Source organism: Myodes glareolus, chromosome 3 (genome assembly GCF_982192425.1).
Source record: "Myodes glareolus chromosome 3, mMyoGla1.1, whole genome shotgun sequence".
Taxonomy (NCBI): domain Eukaryota; kingdom Metazoa; phylum Chordata; class Mammalia; order Rodentia; family Cricetidae; genus Myodes; species Myodes glareolus.
In genome coordinates, this window is record NC_142028.1 from 16026762 (window position 1) to 16052580 (window position 25819).

Consider the following 25819-nt stretch of genomic DNA (forward strand, 5'->3'; position numbering starts at 1 on the left):
ATAATTTATGGATTGGGGTCACCACGACATAAGGAACTGTATTAAAAGGTCTCAGCATTAGTAAGGTTGAGAACCACTGTCCTAGCTGGAAAGCCAGTCTTCAGTTCACGTGTTGATGTTTGACTCTGCATCCAGTCGTCCCTGCAAACCCTGATGCGATGACCCTTCTTCCCAGTGGTCACATTAACTTTTCCTGAGGAGACATGAACATCTACTTAGGGCAGCTACCAGAGAGAGCTTGGTGGGCCAGGAAGTCCTTCATTGGGTTTGCTTACAAGAGTTTGGGTGATCTCAAATAACCACATCACTCAAAAGTCCCTAGGATGATGGCTCCCTCCTGTTGCACGGATGGTGTCCCTGCTTCAGTACGTCTCCCACCTCATACATAAAAACTGTAGCATCTCCCCGGATCACATGCAACTAGGGCAGAACCACAGCTAGGAGAAAGAAATGGGAGGAAGCGAACAAAGGAGGGAAGGATGGAGAGAGAGAGAGAGGAATGGAGAGAGGGAGGGCCTGAATCTCAGATAAGGGTCTAAGGATCCTTCTATAAAGCAACATCAGCAGCTGCTCTGACCAAGACTGTGGCTGTGTATGCTTAAGAGATGCAAGCCCCAAGCGCCCACCCGTGATGCGATAATGCAACTCTTTCCTTGTTCTGCGTGTTAGGAACATCCTTGTGCCACAGACTTAATCTAGCCGCATTTGTGTGGCCTGGGATGCGTACAGAAGACTCTGCCAAGTCCCTGTCTTCTGAGCGTTCCATGATCTGCCACCAGTCCTAGAAACAGCACCCTGAAACAGACACAAATGTGGACAACTGTGTCTTCGGCTCTGCGGTTCCTTCTAGCAATCCAGAGTTCAGGGCTGTGTGCTTCAGGACAGCAGGCAAGCTGTGGGGCCGTCTGAGCCCTTCTTGGGAGCCCTTGATTTTTAAATGTTGGCATTTTTGTGACCTGAACCCCTGATGTTATTGTGTTCATTGAAAATCTGAGTGTTTTTTGCTATAACCCAAACCTGAGAGAATGCATTTATTCATTAAAAGAATCACACGTGTTCAGCCGTGTCTCCATGCCTTGAAGTATTCAGCCTCACAACCTGACTGTGAGAGAGGCTCACCCATCCCAGCTCCATTTTTCAATGTGCAATGATGCTCCTCTTTGTCCTTTATTCTAGGCCCCTGTGCTGCTGGTGTTGTGGGCATCAAGATGCCTCGTTATTGCCTATTTGGAGATACAGTCAACACCGCCTCTAGAATGGAATCCACTGGCCTCCGTAAGAAGGGGGGTTGCTGCTTTCCTTAGAGAACGGAGATTCTCTCTTCCAGCAGATGCACTTGTAGAATTCGCTACATCGTGGTGAGGTGCAAAGTGTCAGCGGAAGGCAGATGGACCCTCACATGGGCCAGACTTGATTGAGCCTGTGTTAGCAGACTCACCATGTTTGATTTTGTTGTATTTACCCTGATTATTTTAGCCTTTTTTTCCTTCAGCTTTAGACTGGTTCTGTATTTCTGGACCACGTGCAATGAATTCAGGCATGTTCTAGCTGGACTAGCCATGAACTTTAGCATAGACCTGTGTAAACCGTGTGGTCTCCAATGGGAAAGCTATCGACCAGACCCACACTGGCTCGGCTTCACCTTTCCCATTTATTTGATTTCTCTAGAAACTGATTTGTTCTAGAAATTCGTTAGTGCACAAGGTTTCAGGTTCCTCTTCAGATTGGATCAGCCCTTGACATTCTTCAAAGGCGTGTGTCTGGCAGAACTGAGGAACCCTGCACGGCATGCAGTAGACAATCAGTGTTAATGATAGTGATAAACATACAGTAGATGCTCTATCTATATTAATAACAGTGATAATAGTAAAAAATGTATAGTAGAGGGAAGAAAAGCAGTAGCCGGTGATGTCTAAAAGCTGGCGAAAGCAGGATCCAGGACAGGATTTTGGTGGTTAAACTGGCAATGTGTTCTTAGCGTGTACCACAGAATCAAATCATCAAGAAAAGAACGAGGTGGGAGTCAAACAGATTTAGACTAAAATACAAACTGTCACCTGCAAATGTTGGGGGAGTTACTCCATCTCTCAAGGCCTCAGGAAGAGGAACACAGAGGATGAGATGTCTCTCTTGTTAGGAGGGTTTCTGGACAGGACTTGGATGATGTGCCGTTAAGCACTTGGCGGTCCTCTGGTTGATGGAGGATGTCCGCTATTCTGGCCACTGTCATGGTTTGTGGTGTGGCTGTCGAGCATCTATCATTGGGCCTTTAGGTGGGACTCCCTCATCACTTGTTTTTCAGAAGGATAATAGTGCTGTTGAAGAGGAAAGTTTGAAAAAACTCAGAACCCAAATCTTCACCTTGTTGGCAGTACCTTAGCTGTTAGGAGTGGCAACATTCAGAACCCTAAAAACGCAATGCCAGACCCTTTTTCCTGTGTGGGTAGTATTTTCTCTTCTCACTGACGCTGTTTTTAAAGGCCATTCACTAAAACATCCGTGAGTGTTTCTCCACAATGGAGGAGATGCTTAGAGTGTTGTTGACACCGAGAGTCAGGTAGAATCCAATGTGGCCACAGCAGACGTCAACACGGGGGGGACGTTCATTGGTCTGGTTTGTGTTTCCAGCCTTGCGGATCCACATGAGCAGCTCCACAATAGCCATCCTGAAGAGAACAGACTGCCAGTTCCTGTATGAAGTGAGGGGAGAAACGTACTTAAAGGTAAGGAGGCGGCAGACGCATGCAAGCAAGCACGCAGACACATGTGGGCCACATGTGACCCACAAGCACTCAGACACATGCGGGCCACATGTGACCCGCACGCACTCAGACACACGCGGACCACGTGCGACCCTCCACCAAGAAAGTTAGAAAAGACAAAGGTGAAGAGCCCTTCCCTTCCTCCTTGCAGGGACCTCCATCCATCATCACTGAAGAAAGAGCATCCATCCAAGCTGTGAATCCAGATTGCTCTGTGCTCCAGCAAGCCCTTTAGATACCCTGTGCTGGGACCAACATGCTAAAAAGCATTGCTCCCAAGCTGGAGAGGTGGCTCAGAGGTTAAGAGAGCTGGCTGCTTTTGTAGAGGTCCCAGGTTCAATTCCCAACATCCACTTGGTGGGTCACCGCCATCTGTAACTCTAGTTCTAAGAAATCTGGTGCCCTCTCTGGGTCTCCACAGGTATTGCATGCACACACTATACAAGCAGGCAAAAACACTCATATACATATGCATATACATATACATATAGTAAAATAAATAAATCTAAAAATAATTAAATAATAAAACAACTCCAATGACAGTGTCAAAACACTGCCATCATCTCCTCCCCATCTATATACATCTGTCCCTAGCTGCTCTTCCCAACCCGAGAGCTCAAACCAGTCAGGATTTACCGAAGTCAAAACCCCTGTTTGCTCATTTTTTAATATAGCTGTCTCAACAGCTGCTTTTACCATTCTGAAGCTGTGGACCATTGGCTACTAAGATGTGGCTACTCCTCACTACTGAGTCCTTGTTGAACTGCAGGAGTCCAGACACCTTGCTGGGCCTCCGGAGACTCTCTGAATGAACAGACCAAGCATTCTGATGTTTATGACACACGGATGTTTGAGGATCAAGGCTATAGGTTCTCTATGCTCTGTCTCACTTTTTCTTTCTTGTGTATGTGTGTTGGATACACATACATGTATGAGAGCACACTTATGTGTGTACACTTGCAATGTAAAGACCTGAAGTCGATATCAGGACTCTCCTTCATTCTCCGAAGCAGAGTCTCCCATTCAAATCTAAAGCTGGCTAAATATGGCTCATCTAGATGGCCCGGCTGGCCTGAGGCTTCTCTGTCTGTCTTCTGAGGCTGGAGTTATGGGTAGGAAGAAAACCCACCCAGCATTTGTGTGAGTTTTGAGGATTCAGACCCTGGTCCTCTTGCCAGTATGACAAACACTTTACCTGCTTCTCATGATTGGTACAACTGCCCTGTGACATCACCAATTGTCCCCTCTCAGATGCTCTTTAAAATGATCAGAATCTTTTCACCATTGGTCTGAAGCCAGCAACTGACCAGACACTGTTTTTGTCACTGGGACCCATAAATTCTGTGCCATGTAATTGCAGTTGCAAATTGGGAAATGTCACATATTACATGAAATTTGTCTAATAAAGCACTCAGTTTTTGAGTCTTCTACAAATATATTACTAATCTAGAATCATTCCCCTAAAATGCTGTTTGTGGTCTTGTAAAAAATGTAGAGCTATGAATCCTCTCTTCATCTAGACCCGTCTGACCTCCTTAGATACAGAACTTAGCAAATGTGGACTTTTGTGTAAGTATCCATTAGCCCCACTCACTCACCCACTGTGAGCAAATGTTACTTCCAGGTGCTTATTATGGTGCATGTTTTCGTAATTACGCGCCAAGATAATGAAGCTAGTGCAACAATTTTGTCTCAAAACTTTGTTGTAAAAGGTTAAAAGGACACACAGAGCTGGAGAGAGACGGTTCTTGCTGCCAAGGCTGTCTGCCAGAGAACAGTCCCACAGGCTGGAAGGAGATATCTGGTCTCTAACTAGCACATGTGTGTTGTCTTAAACACACACACACGTGATCAAAACAAAGAAAACACACACACTGGGAACTGATATGTTTGTTAGCACGGCAGAATCAAAACACATTTCTTCCTTTCTTTAAACTTTACTTTGCGTGTGTATTGAATACGTTCTTGTGTGTGATGTGTGGATACCAGATGCCAAAACTGGCTGTCATCTCTAGTTGCTCTAAGCCTTATTTAAGTTCTAACTTTTATTTTGTATTATTGGTGTGCCTGTGTGTCTGTGTGACCAGAGGACACCCCTGTGGAGTCTGTTTTCTCTCTCCCCCGCTCTGAGCATGCCCAGGGATCAATCTCAGGCTGCCAGGCTTTCGTGGCAAGTGCCTTTAGCCCATAGGAGCTGTCTGCCCTGCTGACCTCCTCACCTTACTTTCTGAGACAGGCTCTCCCCCTAAACCCGGAGCTCACTGACTTCTCTAGACTGGCTGCTCAGTGAGCTCCAGGGGCCCATCTGTCCCTGTTCCCCAGAATGGGAGTTACAGACTGATGCTGCACCCCACTCTGTACTGGGGCGCTGGTGATCTTAACTCAGGTCCTCACGTTCTCACGGCAGACACCTTCCAGCTCCTCGGGCCTGAATGCCTTTGTTTTTACGGTAGGGGTCTTAAAATGTTGCTATACTGTAATCTGAAATATCTTCTTGGGGAAAAAAAGAACTTTTTTTCTGTCTGGCTGGGCTCGTGTCTGAGATTGTGGTACTCTGGAGGTCTGAACCAGGAGAGCTGCTATGAGTTTGAGACAACCTGGGTGAGTGCATGGTGAGCGCCAGACCTGCCTGGACCAGAGTGTAAGATCCTGTCTCCAAATTAATTAATTAATTAATTAATTAATATAAATGATAAAATTTCAAAAACAGAAAGGGAGGGAAAAGGAAAATAAAAAGACCAGCCTGGTGAGAGACTTCTTAATTTTTTTTTCTAAATTTTAGGGATGTGCCATGTGCTTAAACACGGGCCCTGATAGGCAAAGGAGGGGTGGTGTGCCTCTTGGTGCCACCACGGGGCTGTGGGTGAGGACAGCACCTTCATGGGACCTTCTTTTGTCTCACTAGGGAAGAGGGACAGAGACCACGTACTGGCTGACTGGGATGAAGGACCAAGAGTACAACCTGCCAACGCCACCCACTGTGTAAGCTTCAGGGGTAGCAGAGAGGGGAAGGAACTGAGAGCCCTGGGTCTGGCAGGGAGAAAGAGGAGCTGGGAATCCGGGGTTAGTAGGGAGGGGGAGGAACTGGGAGTCTGGGGTCAGCGGGAGGGAGAGGAACTAGGAGCCCGGGGTACAGCGGGGGGTGGGGGCAGGGAAAGGGGAGGAGCTGGGAGTCCTGGATCAGGGCGAGGAGGGAGAGAAGCCCAGAAGTCCTGGGTCAGGCGGCACTCTACGCTATTTAGAGGTATTTAACCTGACAAGTGCCTGGGGGCACAAGAAAGTCTAGAATGTTCCCTTCTCCAGCTGCTGGACTGGAGTGTCCAGAATGCCTGTATCTTCCTGGGACTCCGTGACACAGAAGACGCACAACCTCTGCTGCTCTGGAGCCCTAGGTTTCCTTCCCTCATGAGTCAGTCAGATGTGCGTTCTCAGAGAAGTCACACGGGGCTACTCTTGTCCCATTGTCCCAGGGAGGCTCCACCTGGGAAAGGGGAAGGAGGCTACTCTAGACCTAGAAGAGATTCTGTTCTTAGTTAAGTTAGCTGACTTTGGTTTCATTTTGTTTCACTGACTCCTTCCTTTCCTTCTGTCCTCCTAAGGTTGTTTTCTGGTTGTGCCAATGATGTAGATCATGTAGATCAAGATGATAGATTGATAGATGAAATAGAGTACATGATATATGAATATACACATGCACACACATGCACACACGTGCACATACACACGGACACACGGACACACACACACACACACACACACACACACACACACACACACACACGGACACACAGACTGAGACAAGGTCACTATGTAGCCCAGACTGGCCTCCACGTCTCAGTCTCCCAAATGCTGGCTTTCTCTAGGCATATGTTTATATTGTAAACAGTTTGTCTCCCTTAAAATCGACTTGATTTGCCAGGTGTGGTGGCATATACTTTTAATCTCAGCACTCAGGAGGCAGAGGCAAGTAGATCTCTGTGGGTGTGAGGCCAGGCTAATCTGCACTGACACTGTCTCAAAGGCAAAGGGAGGGGAAAGCCCCAGAGAGGTGGCTTATTGACCAGGGGACCAGAGTTCACGTCCCATCCCATTGGTTCTGTAACTCCAGTCCCAGGGGATTTGATGCCCTCCTCTGGATTCTGTGAGTACTGCAATACACCCCACCCCATCTCCAGCCACCTGTAATTAAAAATAAAATAAATCTGAGGGCTACAGAGTTGGTTCAGCATCTAAGAATACCTGCTGCTCTTCCAGTGGACATGAGTGTGTTTCCCAACACACGCATCCTGTTATGAATGCCTGCAACTCCACTTCCAAAGGGTCAGATACTTTCTTTCTGGCTTCCACAGGTACCTCCACACATGGCATACATTCACACACAGAAACACACAGAAATGAAAATCATGAAGATGCAAGCCTCTTTCGCGTGGTGAAAAGCTGGTCACATTCTGCTCAGCAAGCCTCAGAAAGCTAGGGTTGTGTTCCTGCATTCCTGCAGAACAAAAGCAGGCAGCTGGGAGCTCACGCCATGCCTGTTTGCTTCCTACAAGAACAGAGCATGGGAGCTGGCGAGAGGGCTCAGAGGTTGAGAGCACTAGCAGTTGTTTCAGAGGACTTGAGTCCAGAAGACCCAGGTTTGAATCTCAGCACCCACATGGCAACTCACAACCATCAGTATTTCTAGTTCCAGATACTCCCTTCCGGCCACCTGGGCAGCAGGCACACCTATGGTACAAGACACACAAGCAGACAAAGCACCCATACACAATAAACAACCCCAGCAACAATAACAAGGATAGAAAACGCTGGAAGCAGAGAGGCTCTCTGCATTTCCACTCCTGCCTCCTTCTGTCCTCTGGTGTCCCTGACAAGGAAGGCACCAGCCTCGCCTAAAGACACAGTGCTAGGTCTTACCACGGAGTCTGCATTAGCCCTGTGATAGGAGGATTTTCTGTCTAGCTAGCAGTTTCAGTTCTGAAGGAGACTCAGGTTGTCCACTCCGTTAGCAAGCCTCCTGCCCTCGCCCTGTGGCTGTTGTGATGGCTTTGGCTGGAGGAGAGGGCCTCTGGTTCAGAGGCCAAGAGGCTAGACAAACAGAAGGTAAGCTGAGTCAACCTGGGAAGCCTGGCTTCAGACTAGAACTGCCCAGATCATTCTAAACTTTGGAGACCCGCTGCCATCCTGAGCCCTCTCCACACAACCCCCACATTCATGGCTATGTGGAGGACCCGTGTGTTTCCAGGGCTGTGTGGTAGAGTCCCGGGCTCCCTCATCTCTCTTTCGGATCTCAGTGGCTCTTCTGCTGTGTTCCCCAATTCTAGCAACATGTCTCACTTTGAAAGAGAAAGACCCGTTTCCTGTCTATAATACTGACATAGGGCAGGGAAGCCGGTTCTCTGGAATTATCCACAGCAGTGATGATTTTATACTCTCTGCGCTTCCTGTACGTAGCACAGAACAGGCACCCACTGGGTAAGGTCTGAAGCTAAGCAACGTTCCCCGTGGATTGCTGACAACGTTTTCTCTGCCCACACGCTTTCCAGGGAGAACCAACAGCGCCTGCAAGCAGAGTTTTCAGACATGATTGCCAGCTCCTTACAGAAGAGAGAGGCCTCGGGCGTGAAGAGCCGGAGGCCCACACGGGTAGCCAGCTACAAAAAAGGCGCCTTAGAATATCTGCAGCTGAACAACTCGGACCACGAGAACACCTACTTCTAGACCTAGGTGAGGTCTAAGAACTGACAGTAGCGACCTCCAGTGTCCCGGGTCTGCAATTTCCAGAGACCTCCATGACACAGTCAAGCGCTTATGCTTGCTGCCCTGCCTGGAACACAGAATTCCTCTGCAAGTCACATGGGTGTTCTGGTTTTGTTTTTTTTTTTTTTTTTTTGCGGGGGGGAGGGTGGTTTTTTTGTTGTGTTAGAGTCTCACGGATGCCAAATGTCCTCGATCTGTGGAGCAGTGGATGACCTTGAACTTCTAAGATGCTCCCACCGCTACCTCCCCACTGAGACGTGTGTCCTTGGCAGTGTGATGGCCCTGTCTGTCCAGAGCCACATCCCATGGTTGTCCCAGAGCATCAGCCTGGAGCAGAGAAGGGAGGAAGATGCTATCTAGAACTTGGGTTTTTGTTCTTATTTCATTTCTTTTTGTTTTGTTTACTGGCTCTTTCTTCTGCACACATGAGAGAATTTTTTTTTTTAAATTGTCTCAATTATATTTTAAGTGGCCTATCTCAGTGAAAGTATGGTTAACTCGTGATTTTTGCAGAAATCCTGCTGTATATTTGGTAGAAATAAACATTTTTAGAGTCTGGTATGTGTTTCTATTTTCTGCTCCTCTTCCTGGGGCTACCAGCCATCAACTCCTGCATGCTGAAAGAATCAGACAAGGCTCAGGGGCAAGATCCTTGAAGGTCACTAGCACCCTCTGTGCATGGGGACATTATTGATTTAAACCAGCGGTTTTGCCTCGACCTGACTACTTAGCAACATGAATGCACAGCATGTGTCGTGGGAGAGATCTGAGAAGGGACCAGGCAGAGGTTCGACTCCTACGCTGCTTTGTTCTGCCTAGGAGGTCACCATTATCACTAAGCATCTGCTCTCTGACGGTGTAACCCCTTCCTTAAGTGATACATGGCTCTCACTGAGTATGTGACAGTTCATACGTATCACATGTGATGTCTATGTGTGTATATGTTTTGATATGTGTACACACCCCCTTTGTATTAGCTGCTTTAGTCGCTGTGATAAAATAGCACGGCAAAGGCAGCTTATAGAAGAAAGAGTTTATTTAAGTTTATGGTTCCAGAGGCAGAGAGTCCGCAACAGCAGGATGTTATGGTAGCAAGAGCAAGGGCTGAGAGGTCATATCTTTACCAGCAGCATTCAGGAAGCAGAGAGTGTGACCTGGAAGTGTAGACGGCTATAAAAAGCCACCCCCAGGGAAGTCCATCCTTCAGCAGGGCTCCACCTCCTAAGGTTCCATAACCTCCCCAAACAGTGCCACCAAGTGGGGACCAAGTGTCTCAATACATGAGCCCATTTGGGCCCCACCACACTCACCAGATAAACTTTTAGATTCAGCTTGTATGAAATCAATACGGAATCATTAATTGGGCATTTTCATGGTAATTCTAAAAGAATTGTTTTTTTACAGCACATTAAAAGCCCTCGGTGGTCACACACCGCTCATCACTACACAGCTCTGCCCAACTGCACCTGCGTGATCAACGTGAGAAAAATCCATGCATGGTAGGGTCATGTGCTGTAAGAAAATCGATCATGTGTGACGTAATCTGGTACCCAAACTTTGCCCTTTAGGAATCAGCTCCTTCTCTTTGCATAAAAATGAGTCCCAAATAGTAACATCATTCAAGCGGTCCACTGTCAGCCTGGACAGGGTCTCCCTCTACAGCCTGCACTATCACTTCGCTCCAAATAAGCTGTCCCGCATCTTCTGCAAATCTGTGTGAGCCTTTCCTTTGTATTTTTTTCCTAGCCGAGACCACCACCACTGACAGCAAAGTGGCTTGAAAAAAAATACATTGCAGATCTTTAGTTTGTTTCCTGGCTCCCTCTTCTGGCCATCTCGGGTAACTGCACACAGGTGAAACACAAAATTAAAAACAAACTTTAGAGAAGGAAGCCTGAGGTCAAGTTGTTGAAGGCCCTGAGTCCAGATTCAAGGATTTGGTTTGTTCTTGGACAGGTCAGGAAATATGGTAGAGAAGGAGCATGACACACGGAAACCCGGGCTTTAGACAGGCAAGCTGGCAGAGGCACACAGGAGTAAACATGACGGACGGAGAAAAAAAGCTTCCCACACTCGCCTTCGATTGGGAAACCCCTCAAGTCTAGGCATGAGGAGACATGTGTCTGCTGTGGTAGCAATGGGTATTTGAAAGTTCAAATAGAATCCAGGGACCAATTAGAGCCAGAACGTAAGGAAACGGGAAAGCAGAGAAGACGCCAACACAAGCAATTCTGTAAGAAGGGAGAGGTAATAGTCTCGGTGTGACAGAGAAGCCCTGTAGCAAACCTGCCACCAGGAGTGTTGAATGTGATTGTGACCTTGCGGACCTTTTGCATGGAGTGCATCCTGTGGTATTTTGATCTCAGGCTAGGAAAGCAGTGATAAGTTGTTTTGGAATGACGTGTGAACAAACCACAGGGAACATGCAGATGGGTATGGTTGCCAGGGAGGAACTTAATGACAGAACAAGGAGGCTACAGAAACTCTTCACATGAATTTAGAAATGGGGTAGCGACCTTTTACATCACTGAGGCAAACTCCTGCTGAGGGTAACTGAAGGGAGGAAGGGCTTATCCTGGGCTCATGGTGCGAGGGCTGCAATCCACTATGGTAGAAAAAGCTTGGCACAAGGCTCTCCCCACAGCAGCATGAAGGCATGACAGCTGTTTGTTCCATGGGGCCAATAAGACAACAGAACTCAGGGCAGACCCAGAAGCGGAGTCTGACTGGTAAACCGTTCTCCATGTTCTGTATAAGCTTGTGCACGTGGTGATTCTGTCTGATGAGAGTCACGTGCATAAGCAACAAATTCATGTAATGAAACCCCTAACTCTCAGAGGTACAGAGGAACCCCATCTTGGCATCTCCTGCTCTCGCTCTTTGTGAGCTCTACAGTCTCACACTATATTCTTTCCCCAGAGGACTTGACATTCCTGAAACGCTGGAGGCTGTTGTTTGTGGAAGATAACAAACCACATGTTTTCACTCCCCTAAATAAGTTTGTTTGATGCATCTGCACACAGACATGCTTGATCACAGTGGGCAGAGGTTCACAGGTAGGAAACAGGTCAGGATGTACACTTGGGATTGAACCTGATGGGAAGTAATTAAGCCATTGCAAAACTTGATTCAGGATCATTTTTCTGGGGAAGCAGAGATTCCCAAGTGAAATTGGCCAGGGTCCATTCACCTGGCTGGTATCTAATTAAAGTTTGCTTCAAATTTGGCTTTAAATTGTGATAGTGGTCTAATTCTCAACAAGTTCCCATCCAAGCCAGCAATTTCTTGCTCTTTTTTCCTCTGATGTCTGAATCTCAAGGCACTACCAGGAATGCCAGTCTACAGCGTGGCACTACCGGGCACGCCAGTCTGCAGCGTGGCACTACCGGGCACGCCAGTCTGCAGCATGGCACTACCGGGCACGCCGGTCTGCAGCGTGGCACTACTGGCCACGCCAGTCTGCAGCATGCTATGTTTTCACCTACACGAACATTGTACTTATTGTGAGTTAAATCATTCACCTTTATGCAGTTCACTCCTGTTTCTGAGTGAAGCAGTTCCCAGGAGATTAGCACCAGGCAATCAACTTTCTGCACATGCAAAGTTGAATTAAAATCCCAGACTATGGGGACACCGCTTGGGTGATTTTCTCACTGGCAGCGCCCCATCTGGGCTCGCAGCTACCAGCTTCCTAGGATGTATTGTGTCACTCAGCCCACAGACCTTCCTGCTCGACTCCACTCCTGGCAACGAAAGCTGTGTCCCATTGTCGTATCATCTTCTAACACCTTGATACTCACACATCATTCTCATGGACCAGTAAGCATCAAATAACTTTGTAGGGCCGTCACTTTGTTTTACTAAATAAAGCATAAATGCCTCTGAATTGAAGTACGTGGACAGAGAAACATTAAGCCGGTTCCCTGCATGCTTCTCCCCACTGCTAACATCTCACTTGGCCTCACTCCGGATGACCTCTTGCAAGCCCCGCCTTATTCTAAACTGTGTGCTTCCTCCTTTGAACTTCCAGAACACCCTCTGCTGTTACCAAAATGACTAAATTGCCTTTGAGTGGCGTGTGCTCGCCCTGCCCATCCCAAGGCTGTGAGATCACTGAGAGGACAACTTCTAGTCCATTCTTCTGTGTGTCCCCAGTGACAGGTCTAAAGCGCTCGCCCAACCTGGAGGCCAAGGACAGTTGAACTACTGCGTGTTTATCTGCACTTTGGCCATCTTGTCTATTTCATATTTAGTTGAGTAAGCCTGACCACCTAATCACGCAATTACATTACAGAAACAGCAATGAGGAACTTTAATTATATGCTAGGATGCAGGGTCTTTGCATCCGTTAGCTTTTTGCTTGTTTGTTTGTTTGAGACTAGGTCTCACTACATAGTCCTGGCTGGCCTTGAACCACCATGCCCAGACTGCATCCCTTAACTTCTGAATCTTCAAAACAATACTATAGCAGTCAAAGGCAGCGATTATTCTTTTATTAGACAAAGAGATGAAAAACAGACCTATATAAAGTTGTATTCTTAAAATTATACTAATCTGCCAAATAACAATTAAAGGCGTCTCATCAACTGTGACACCCAGGTGATGTAGGAGTTCCTTCTGTACATGTGTTGCTTTTATTGGTTAGTAAATAAAGAATCTGTTTTGGCCAGTGGCTTAGCAGAATAGAGCTAGGTGGGGAAAACAAAACTGAATGCTGGGAGAAAGAAGGTGGAGTCAGGAGAAGCTATGTAGTCCCACTGGAGACAGATGCCAGATGCTGGACGGAACTTTAGCCGGTAAGCCACAACCATGTGGCGATATACAGATTAATTGAAATGGGTTAAATTGGGATGTAAGAGTTAGCCAATAAGAAGCTAGAGCTAATGGGCCAAGCAGTGTTGTAATTAATACAGTTTCTGTGTGGTTATTTCAGGAATCTGGGCTGCCAGGGAAATGAACAAGCAGCCTCCTACTATATCCAGGCTCTCTGGTAGACTACTATTTCCTCATGTTTCCTTTCTAGCTTCCTTCTCTTCTCGGTGTCCAGGCATTTGTGTATGAGTTGTCTCTATTGTGTACCACAAACCCCAAGATCTGTCACTTGAGAAATTAGGACTATGAAGAAAAAAAGAGAAAAGATGAGAAGAGATGAAACAAGATGAAGCAAGTTGAGGAGAGGAGAGGAGAGAAGAAAAAGGAAGAGGAGAGGAAAGGAGAGGAAAAGAGAGGAAAAGAGAGGAGAGGAGAGGAGAGGAGAGGAGAGGAGAGGAGAGGAGAGGAGAGGAGAGGAGAGGAGAAGAGAAGAGAAGAGAAGAGAAGAGAAGAGAAGAGAAGAGAAGAGAAGAGAAGAGAAGAGAAGAGAAGAGAAGAGTGGTCGTTAAAGGAAGGAGGTGTGCGGTCTTGTTACTGTTGTTGACTTTTCTTGGGGTAAGGATTGAACCGAAGACCTTGCACATCCTAAGAAAGTGCTCTACCCCTAAGCCACATCTTTGACCCCGCCCTGCCTTTAGTGTTCCATTTGAGCAGGCTGACATACTTTACAAATGGAAAGGGTCAAGAGAGAGGCCAAGGATAGATAAGAGAGGCTGGACCCTTAGACCCTAAGGCTCAGCCATGAGTGGAAAGGGAAAGGAAGCTGGAAGGACCAGAGAGCAAGCAAATGAGAAGGCAGGACTCGGATGGGGAAAACGCCTCACCGGCACAGAAAGATGCTAAGCGGAAATGTAGGTAGCTGTCTATGGCTCTTATGGGGAAGTTGTGGGGGTTCCCACACTACAACTTCTGCTTTCTCTTTGTAGGAGGAGGCGGGCTGCCTACTCAGAACAAAATTCGTGCTAAGGGAAGCTTGAAAAATGAAAACAGTTTGAAGTAAGAGCTAAGGAGATTTTTCTTTGTCAGTGTTCTGATAGTGGTGACTGACAAAGCACCTAGCTGGATTCAGCTAGGTATTTTGTTGGCTGATGGCTTAATGGTTTTGGTTGCTATGATAAAACATCATGACTATGAGCAACTTAGAGACAGAAGGTTTTATTTTATCGTATGCGTCCAGGTATCCATCCATCAGGGAGGGAAGCCAGCAGGAACTCAAGGCAGAAACCTGGAGGCAGAACTGAAGTGTCTTATTGATGAACACTATGCCATGATTTGCTTTTTTAACAGAAAACATGTTCTTGGGAATCGTGCTCTGAGGTAATAAGATTCATCGGTCTAAGGATGTTAGGCCTGGGTGTGTTTATGGGTGTCTTTATGCCCAGCGTTCAGGACTGTCTACACAGGAAGTTCCAGGCCAGCCAAGACTATACAGTGAGACCTAGTTTTCAAATAAGTAAATAATGTTAGACTTCTTAAACTAATTTGTAAAACTAAACATGATTTCAATAAAATGCCAACCAAACTCTTACAGAGGCAGACAAGGGTTTAATAAAGTCAAAATACGCAGGCGCAAACAGGAAAACACTAAGACAAACAAACCAAGGAAGACAAACGTTAGCATATAGTGTAATGCCTTAATAGTTAAAACAACATGGTAGATGCACAGCTGGATAGAAGAGAAAAGAAATAGAATCAGCTAAGCCTAGAAATCAGTGCATTATAAAGATGGTGTCCTAAGTCACGTGGGCAGCAATGAAGGTTTGTGGGAGTGTGCTGGGATAACTGTTCAGCCATCTGGAAAAGATAAAATGGTATTCTTCACACAAGAAAATAAAATTCAACAGGGCGTGTTGCTGTGCACTGCACACCTGTAAACCCCAGCACTTGGGAGACTGAGGCAGAAGGATCTTGAATTTGAGGCCAGCCTGAGCTATATAGCAAGACCACATCTCAAATGATTAAACAAATAATAAAATCTCCCAGTGTGTCAGGAATATAAAGAGAAAGAAGCCCTGCAAATATCGAAATAAAGCAAGAGTGTAGGCGTGTTCAGCTGTCGTATGAGGAGGAGCTTCAGAATCTCCAGCATCCAGAGAGAAGACAATGAAGAGTTTATCAGTGTGGCTATGTGGGGTATATGCGTCTTCTTGGCAAAGACAATTATAAAAAGCAAAGTTAAAAGGTAACTGCAAACTTTGTGTGTGTGCATGTCTGTGTATGCACATGTGTGTGTGTGTGTGTGTATGTATCCGTGCTTCCATGTGTATGTCTGTAAAAGGTAACTGCAAACTTTGTGCTTGTACGTGTCTGTGTATGCACATGTGTGTGTGTGTGTATGCATCTGTGCTTCCGTGTGTATGTCTGTAAAAGGTAACTGCAAACTTTGTGCTTGTACATGTCTGTGTATGCACATGTGTGTGTGTGTGTATGCATCTGTGCTTCCGTGTGTATGCCTGTAAAAGGTAACTGCAAACTTTGTGTGTGTACATGTCTGTGTATGCACATGTGTGTGTGTGTATGCATCTGTGCTTCCGTGTGTATGTCTGTAAAAGGTAACTGCAAACTTTGTGCTTGTACGTGTCTGTATATGCACATGTATGTTCTTCTGTGCTTCCCTGTGTGTGTGTCTGTGTGCGTGTGTTTCCTGTTGGGAACGGAACCCAAAGCCTTGCTATGGCCTTCCCACTGAGCTACATCCACAGCTCAGTTATTGCAAACATGTTAAAACATTTTTTTTTAACATGTGTCTTCAATGAGATCTAGTATTCTTCACTCAGAAAGAGCTCTGCAATTTCAGGAATGAATGATCAATCAAGCAGCAGAAAACTATGCAGGAAGCTGTGGATGGCTGATAAGAAGCATATCAAATGGCTCTCAAACATATGAAGGAGCGCTCAAGTTCAATGCTAGGGAAACAAGCTAAAGCAATACTGAAAGGCCCACCTACGTTCCTTGGGCAAGGCCTGAGGAAGTAGGAGCTCTAACACTCGGTGCTGGGCACAGGGTCCAGCACAGTGCTGTGGAATGGTGGAACTAACATGACTAAACTACACATGCATTTACCCTTTGAACTCTAAATATCACTTCTAGAGGCTTAACTTTAAAATACCCATCAACTAATAAAGAATAAAGCAGAAAGCTTGAAGCTAAAAAAAATTAGCTAAATTAAATCTCAATCGAAAGTTTCAAAAACAGACTAGAGCAGGCAGGAGGAAGAACTGGCAAGCCCAAGGGTAGATTGTTTGAAGCTACCTGCTAGAGAAGCAAAAATTAGAATGAAGTTTTAAAAGTGAGAAGAGCTTGAGGAGGTCCATGAAATGAAAACAGTACCCAGTATAGCCTCAGAAGAAGCAAAAAGACAGCAAAACGTATAAAAATAATACGAGGCAAAAACTCCCTAGTCTTGGGAAAGAACCGGACATTCAGATCAAAGCAATCCAGGGGACACTGGTTAAGATCAACCCAAGGAAATTCTCACTATCACCAACATCGGTTATAATAAAGCTGCCAAAAGTCAAAGGAAAGTCTTAAGGCAGCGGAGGAAATTCGGGTTTTTCTAGCCAGAGCTGGAGGAGCTCCTAGGTTCTGAAGTGAACTTCATTCACAGAAGCCCTGCAGAGCAGAGGAGAAGGAGTGCCATGTTCAGTGGACTAAAGGAGACGCTTCCAGGACTGAAGGCACGCTCAGCAGTGACGGGGGTTTGAAGGAGAAATGTCCCTGATAGGCTCATGTATTTGAATTAGTCCACAGTCAGTGATGCTCGGTGGGGAGGTTGTGAGACCTCCAGGAATAGAGCCCAGCTGGAGGGAATTCATCACTCGGGATGGGCTTTGAGGTTTACAGCCTCACCGAATATCCTATCCGCCACCCTACCCCAGACCTTCTTCCTGTATGTCATATAAAAGATGATCATCCATCTTTCTGATCCTGCTATCATGCTCTTCCTGCCTGTTGTGATACCTTCTCCCAAGATGGACTCTGTCACTCTGGAGGGTTAGAGCCCGTGATAGCAGAGCCAAGGCAGCAGGCAACGGGCAGCGGGCAGCGGGAAGCACATAGCGGTGAGTGGGCAGTGGGCAGCGGACAGTGGGCAGTGGGCAGCGGGCAGCACACAGCGGGCAGCAGACATTGGGCAGTGGGCATCTGGCAGTGGACAGCAGTCATAGTGGTTAGAACAACAGCTGGAAGCTCACATCTTGAACCCTGAGTACAAAGCAAAGAGAGTGCATTTGAAATGACCTTGGTGTCTCCTTACAGCAATAGAAAAGTAGACAAGACAGAGTGCAAGGCCAACCTTGTCTACAAAGGGAGTTCCAGGCCAGCCAGGACTGCCTAGCAGCAACACCTGGTCTCTAAACAAAACAAACAAACAAACAAAAAGCTTGACAGCATAAACCATTAGGGAAATGCAAACTAAAACCCCAATGAAGTGTAATTAAGTAGCCATTAGTAAGTAATGGCTAAAGTTTGACACAGATCATAATAAGTGTTGGCAAATACCAAAAGGTGGTAGTAACATTCTTACCTGCTGGTGGAAACATAAACTGTGCAACCTCTTCACAGGATGAGCTGGCAGAGTCTTTAAAGGTTTAACATATTCATGTTAATCATCCACTTCACTCAAGGGTGGTTTCCTAACTAAAGGCCAATGTCCATACAAAGACTTAGGCCTACATGTTCAGAGCATCCTTAATTATCACAGCCAGACATTGGAAACAATTCAAATGTGCATAAAGAGGGTAAATGGTTGCCGGCTATGGTGGTACATACCTACAACCCCAGAGTTGGAGAGGCAGACCCAGAGATTATTGATCTGATGTGTATAGTGTATGGACTTTGTTCCAGTGGGGCTTAAAATCTGTAATTTTCATGATGGAGCTGGATTTTCATGGCATGGGCACAATGGGGGGCACACCTGTAACCCCAGCACGGGAAGTGGACTAGGCAGATGAGGAGCCACCCGCTGCAGCTTGGCTGAGTTACTTATCCCCTTGCTGAGACAAAGGACAAAGAAAACAGCAACCAGGGAAGGAGGGGTTTGTTTGGGCTCACAGCCCAGAGCTCTGAAGTCTTGAGTGGCAGAAAAGTGAATGAGAAAGAAACAGGATTGAACAAACACCAAAAGGCACAGCTTTTGTTTCTTGGGGCCTCCTGAGAGAGATTGCGGAGCCACAGGAGGGCCGCATCTGCATTGGCCATTGGGCTCAGGTAACTGAGTTATCCATAGCGGAAGGGGCGCCTAGCAAGTAGGCTGGGTTAGCTCAGCTTGGGGCTTCCGGGTATCCCTGAGCCTTGTGCAGGCTGGAGGCACTGACAAGGTGACTTGGATGTTGTGAGTCAAGGGTGGCTGTGAATCCAGGACTGGACCCTGACGTGGGAAGTAGCTGGCACGGAGGAACTTAGCAAACTGCTCACAAAGAGGAACTGGGAGAGTTTAGGGGTGACTCCAAGGTTGGGCTAAGCAGCACTGAAACAGCCACTGAGGCAGCCTTCAAACAGGAGAGCCTGAGGCAGGAGGATTGCCAAGAATGTGACACCAAGCCTGGTTTTCATAGTGAGTTTATAAATAGCCTAGACTACAGAGTGAAGCCCTGTCTCGGAAAACCAAAACAGCTAAGCTAACCAAAACAGAAAAACCTATGAACTAGGGACTGTCATTAGGGCAGTTATACAGAGAGAAAACAACCGTGTGGAAGCGTCAGTTAGTGGCCAAATGAAACTTTGGAATGGTATGATTTTACCCCAAAGAGGTATACCTTATCAAGTTTCATTCAGCAGAACAAGGGGTGGAAGGGAGGAAGTACATGTGTCCAGGAGCTGGAAAGGCGGGTCAGTGGTTAAATCCCATACTGCTCTTGTGGGGAACCTTACAAGTTCCCAGCACCTATGTCAGGAGGCTCATAACCACCTGTAACTCCACCTCCAGGGAAACCTAGTGCCTCTGGCCTCCTCAGGTGCCTGTACACATGTGTCCATCCCCACACACAGACACACAGGCACCCACATAACTTAAAATAATACTAATATTCAATCTAAAAGAAACAAAAAGGGATGTCCAATCTTGTCACATTGTGAAGCAACATTATCATCTCCAAAATCTACACCTAAGAATGAGGAAGTCAAACCACAAAAGAAACTTTCTACCCTACCCCACTCCTCCACACACCACCGCACCTCACTGCACCCCACCCCACCCCCAAACCTACTGTGTTAAGTAAATTTACCATTTAGTGTTAGGCTGCATTCAGAGCTGAGTTTGGCCTCTCGTGGTCACCTGGTGGTTGAGGATGGACACGGCTGACGGTGTCCATAAGGGGTTTATGGAGCACACAGAGGGTACCCAAAGATAAAACTCCACCTTCATCCTCCTAAGCGCACCAAAATTTCCACACGGGAAACTAGGTCCGTGGTGGGGAGGTTAGAGAACAAACTTGGCATGGGAAGGTGGAGAGTTTAAAGCTGGTCCCTTTTCAGAGCCACTGTGAGCCCCTCATTCAGATGGTTGATGACCCACCTCAGCTACAATCCTGCTACAGACAACACAGGGACCTCACTGTGTCGGGGTGCTCTCGGGAAAGACAGGATTCATTTGGATTTTACCTTGCAAGTCAAGCATGGTATCTGTCACTCCTGCAACCCAAGCACTTTGGGGCCAACTGGAGAAGAACTTGAGTTCAAGGCAAGCCTAGACTGTGGAACAAAACTCTTAATTAAAAACAAACAAACAGACAAAAAACAGACTTCGCTTGATTTCAAGGGATCCGAAGATAGATCTGTTTGTACCAGGTGTGAACTAGATACTGGCCCAGGTGGGACAAATGGCGGCGTAGCCCTTGGAATGTGTCAGACAGACCTGAAGCAACCCAGGAAAGCTGCCTGGGTCTCGACTTCCTCCCTCCTTGAAGCTCCTGGGACTGAGGATTGTGGTGTGTCCGTCTAGCAGGGGAGTCGTGTGTGTGCGTGTGCATGTGCGTGCGTGTGTGTGACGGTGAATATGAACATGTGTGCAGAGCCCAGCGGTCCACACCAAGTGTCTTCTGGGATTACTTTCTGCCTTGGTTTTTGAGACAGAATCTATTACTGGACCTGGAGCTGGGATGGCTGGCGGGGATCTCTGCCTCCCAGCTCTGAGCCAACCGGCACACACCACCATACCTGGCTCTTACATGGATGCTGGGACTCATGCTTACATGGCAGGCACATACTAAATTAAGCCACCCCCCCCTTTTGTTTGCTAACACTAATGCTCAGATCAAAATGTACCTGCCACAGTGATGAGCAGGTTACAGAAGACGAGAAAGGGCTAAAGATGTACAAGAATTAAAGCGGCTGCCCTGCAAAGAAGTCTCAGTATGAGACCATATAAGGTTTACCCGTTTGTTTGCTTTAATGTGAGTACGTGTGTATGCGTGTGAGTGACAGGTGTTTACATATCATGGTACGCATAGGGAAGTCAGAGTACGGATTTTAGGAGCTGATTCTCTCCTTCCGGCTTTATTTAGGCTTCACGGATCAAACTCAAGTTCCGGGGCTTGAGTTGTTAAAACAATAAGCACTTTATCCAGTAAGCTCATCCTGTAGGAAATAAGATTTATTTCGCTAGTAGTGGTAGTAGTTTTGTTTTTCTCTTTTTGTTACACACACTTACATATATACTCACTCATGTAATTTTGAATCTCAGTTCTGCATGTGAGAGAAAGGCAATAGTTTGTCTTTCTGACCTTAGCTTGAAATCTCCAGTCCCGTCCATTTTCCTGAAAGTGTCCCGGTTTCATTTTTGGCACAAGCTGTTCAGGGCCCAGAGTTTTCAAATGCCGTGTTAGAGGCTAGCTACCCCACTTCTGTCTTCACTATTGATTTTAATACAATTAAAATAATTTACTTCACCTGCTAAAAACCAATAGCACCTCCAATTCTCTCGTTATTTGACTCCCAGACCTGTCCCAAGGTCTTGATATTTGTACTTACCTTTCTAAGGTGAAATAAGATTCATGTTCTTATTGGGTTCGCTGGTTTTTGTTTTGTTTTGTTTTGTTTTCAAAACAATAGCCCACAAAGGTCTTCTGAAAAACCAGGTCGACTTGACAAAGCTTTTCAAAACTAGCCAATCACAATGGCTTCGATGACTACAGCCCAGGCTGACTTCCAATTTCTAGAAATTGTCCTGCCTCAGTCTCCAGAGTGCAGGGATTAAGGGTGTGAGTTTCCACATCTGGCTTCTTTCTTTTTTCTTTTTTTTTTTTCTATTGTCTGTTGGATCTGAGGCAAGGTCTTGCTGCATAATCTAGGCTGACCTTGTAATGGTGATCTCCTGTGTCAGCTTCCCTCTGCTGGAATTACTGGTGTGTGCTACCAGATCCTTCTTCTGTTTTCTTTAAAGTGTTTTTTTTTTTTTTTGATAACTTACAGAATCTTCTGTAAGTGCTAATAGGTGTTGCACAGCAAGGCACAGTGGTGCAATGATTGAAATCCCAGCTTGGAAGGAAACAGAAGCTGTCAAACCTCATGAGTTCTAGACCAGCCAGGATTACACAGTGAGACCTCGTCTCCATAAACTAAAGTGTGTCCATGCCTAACACAGTCACCACGTTTGCTTCTCCAGTACTTGTGACCTACAGTCGACCTGCTCCCCGGAGGCACAGCCCAGGGATAGTGAGAGCCAGCTGCACAGCACCCCTTAGCCACTTGCTTTCCATAGCTAGCTTTAAAAGTACACAATTCACTAGGAGTTGTCAGGATGCGCAAAGGCATTGCTCAATTTATTTGGCAATGGAAATGGCCATTATGGTTTTTATGTAATGCTGCTTCTGTTATGTAATTCTTGTTGACTAACCACCCATCCGAGTTACCTGGTAGTGAGTGACACAAAGAAAAGCCTCCCTCAAAAGTGCCTTGTGCCATCATCACCCCAAAACAGACACAGACGGGAGTCACGCTGGAGAGGGCATTGTTTGGAGAACATACTTGCGTCACTTGGCAAAAAGGATAGTTCAGCCCTGATAGACACGCTGAGGGCAAACTGTGCTCAGGTGGCAGAAGCCAGCTGAGAAGTCTTATACCAACCCAGGTGGGAGAGCCCCTAGAATTTTTTCACATTGTTACTTCCATCTGCATTAGGTCTTAATTTGTACTCACTAGTTAGTTGACGGGCGTCATAGTAATTTTTTCAAAAACAGTTCCTAGAAGTTTCATGTTTCCCATGACTGAGAATTCGCCTTCACACCTGAACTGAAGTTAACTGTGCCTAAAATGTCATGATCAGCGTTTCCCCTCAAGAAGTCTGAAGATGGGCTGGAGAGGTGGCTGCTCTTCCTGGGGTTCCAAGTTCAGGTCTAAGAACCAGCATGGTGGCTCACAGTCATCTGTAATACGAGTTCAAGGGAGCAAAGGCCCTCCTTCAACCTCTGTGGGCACCAGGCACACAGAGCGGCATAGAACACTCATACCTGTAAAACAAATCTAAAAAAAGAAAAATCCGGAGGATGGTATTCTATATTATTTTGAATTTTATAACAGAGAAGAGAAAGTCAATTTGATTTTAATACTCTACCAGTGACATTCCTCCTCCCTCTCTCTTCTGGAATGTTCACAGTATTTATCTTCTTTGAGTGGGTACCAATTCCAGTTTTAAAAAAAGATTTATGTTGCTCTCTGTCTCTGTCTCTCTCTCTCTTTCTCTCTCTCTCTCTCTCTGTGGGGGGGGGGGGGGGCGCATCCTCAGAGGCCAGGAAAAGGAAGTCAGATTCTCTGGAGCTGGAGTTTTACACACACCTGTGAGCCTCCCAGCGTGGGTTCTGGGAACCAAATTCCTTTGCAAGAGCAGAGGAACGGCACTCTTACCCACTGAGCCAGCTCCTCGGTGCCCAAGTCTGCTATTTTCTTTATGGCTGCTATTCCACTGCCTGTAGCCATCACCTCTGTGGAGAGAAGAGACAAGAAGAGATTTGTAGACTCCCAGGGGGCACCTCAGGCTTAGGTGAGAGCAGTGGCATGGAAAGGAAGGTTCTAGACCCCACTGCCCAGAAAGCCAGTGAGCAAAAGTTCATTAAAAGCTAACCCCCGAAAACAATGTGGAAGGTGGACGTATCACTCAGCAGAAGAGCATTGCCAGTCTGCGTGAGGCCCTGGGAGAACAGACTGCTTCGTGTCGTTCTCTGTCGTCCACATACATATACACAGAATGCACGGAAAATCAAACCAGATATGGTGGCACTGCCTGTAACTCCAGCACTGAGGAGGCAGCTCCCTGGGGCTCACTGACCAGCCAACCTTGCCTAGTTGGCAAGCTCCCAGCCAGTGAGAGACCCTGTCTCCAAAAACTAGATGAAGAACTGGAAAGATAGGTCAGCAGTTCAGAGTCCAGAGGACCCAAGTTCAGTTCCCAGCACCCACATCAGGTGGCTTACAACCACTGGAACTCCAGCTTTAGGAGACATGATGCCACTGGCCTCCACAGGCATCTGTAGTCATGAGCATAAACTGCCCCCCCAAGCCCATACACAAATACATAGATATAAAAATAAGAAATCTTAAAAACCCAACCACACACAAACAGGCAGATGGTGTCTAGAAATGACACGGAAAGTTGACCTCTGACCTCTGACCTCTACTCTCTCTCTCTCTCTCTCTCTCTCTCTCTCTCTCACACACACACACACACACACACACACACACACACACACAAAAAAAAAAAAACCAAACCCAGGGGCATAGCACGAGTCAAGTAAACACAAGGCCATGGTTTGGTACAGAGATGTTCTTCATCTACAAACTTAAGTACCACTAGGGAAGGGTCATGTCTTGTGCAAGGAAGATAAGCACCGACGATGTAGCAAATCAGAGGAAGCTGACAACAGCTTTTGGATGTAGCCATCCCACTTAGGAAAGAGATGCAGGAAGATACCTAGGGGAGCAATGAGGAAAGAAGAGTGTGTGTGTGTGTGTGTGTGTGTGTGTGTGTGTGTGTGTGTGGTTTAAAGCAATGTGCTCTAAACAATGCAGAAATACTCTTGGCCCCAGAAGTACTGAGTGGTTGGGTTTTCAGCCTCTTTGGAGGATAGGAAGAGGATTTGTAACAGAGTGGGACATTCCTAACTTTGCCTTTGACAAAATGATGAGCAAATCAATTGACCAACTGATAAATAAATAATCCCCATAACCCTCGTCCGGTTGGTAGCCACCTTTTGGAGTCCTCCTTTTCAGCCCCAGTGTTGTGGTCAACACTTGACTCCCCTCCCCCAGAGTTTCTGGATCAGTGACATTCTTTTCTTCCCATGCCCAATTTGCAAGGCACCTGCAGGCTGGATTACAATGGGAGGTAGCATGTATGCAGGGCTAGCAAAGATGGCACAGACCCTGTTTAAGCAACTGAGACCAGTACCACCGACTGGATTAGCCCAAGACCTTGACGCCTCTGGAATGATCATTCATACTTCATTTCTACAGTAAGTTGACTCAAAACTATGATATTGATAAACTGATGGTAGGTTTAACTACCAATGGCCGTACGTGCGCACAGAGGCAAAAGAAACAGAAAAGGCAAGCAGCTCAGTGACAGATATGCGTGCATGTAAGAGTAATTAGGCATAACTCTGAATAGGGCTTTGCAACCCTTCAGTCTCAAAACATTCTTGTGCTGGTGAGACGGCTCAGTGGGAAAGGCTGGACAAGTTTGATGATCTGAGGTCAATCTGTAGAATTCTTATAGTGGTGGGAGAAGAGAGGTGACCCCATAAAATCACACTCTAATCTCCAGAAATGGACCATGACTGCATATACATTCTTCCTCTCTCTCTCTCTCTCTCTCTCTCTCTCTCTCTCTCTCTCTCACACACACACACACACACACACACACACACACACTCACACACACACACACACACACACACACACAATTCAATTCAGTAAATATTCTTCCATAAGGATCATTCTAAGAATTAATTGCTCAAGGGAGAGGAAAACGAACACATTGGAAAAGCAGAATGCACTTTGTGGTTTTTGGAGGCTTTATATGCACAGAGACAGATGCCTTCAAAGCCACTAAATCTGTAAGGCTTTGAAGAAGAAAAAGTGTTTTTGAAATATCCAAAAGCTTGATTTAGAAAATGGGACAACATATACAGAGGTAAAGGGCACAGGGCACACTGAAGAAGAGTAAATTAGATCGCAAATATATATATAAATAACATGGGATTGACTCCTAGGCCCAGCTGTCGGCACAGAGGTGCCTACACAGCTGAGCAGCTGCTAAGAGAAATACAGACGTCAAGACAATGGGTGCAGTTCTACGCCGGGGTGGAGTCACCCTGCAAGGGTGTTTCAGGGTGTGGAGATATTTAGTAAGAAAATGCGGGACCGGTTTTGAATTCCCAGGAGACGATACTACAACTTCCCACACCATAGCCCATGAACTTGCAGGCCTTGTAGAG

The 25819-nt window shown here is 46.4% G+C and overlaps 1 protein-coding gene across 1 annotated transcript in view; it reads left to right on the plus strand.

Annotated features, from left to right (window-relative positions):
- The window catches only part of Gucy2c (guanylate cyclase 2C), a 74312-nt gene extending 65234 nt beyond the window's left edge, over nt 1–9078 (plus strand). The window contains exons 24-27 of the mRNA XM_087904041.1: nt 1177–1275; nt 2629–2723; nt 5668–5744; nt 8306–9078. Coding sequence (XP_087760167.1) covers nt 1177–1275; nt 2629–2723; nt 5668–5744; nt 8306–8480 — 446 coding nt within the window. The 3' untranslated portion in view covers nt 8481–9078. The remainder of the gene's footprint in view (nt 1–1176; nt 1276–2628; nt 2724–5667; nt 5745–8305) is intronic.
- Nucleotides 9079–25819: the final 16741 nt, after the last annotated feature.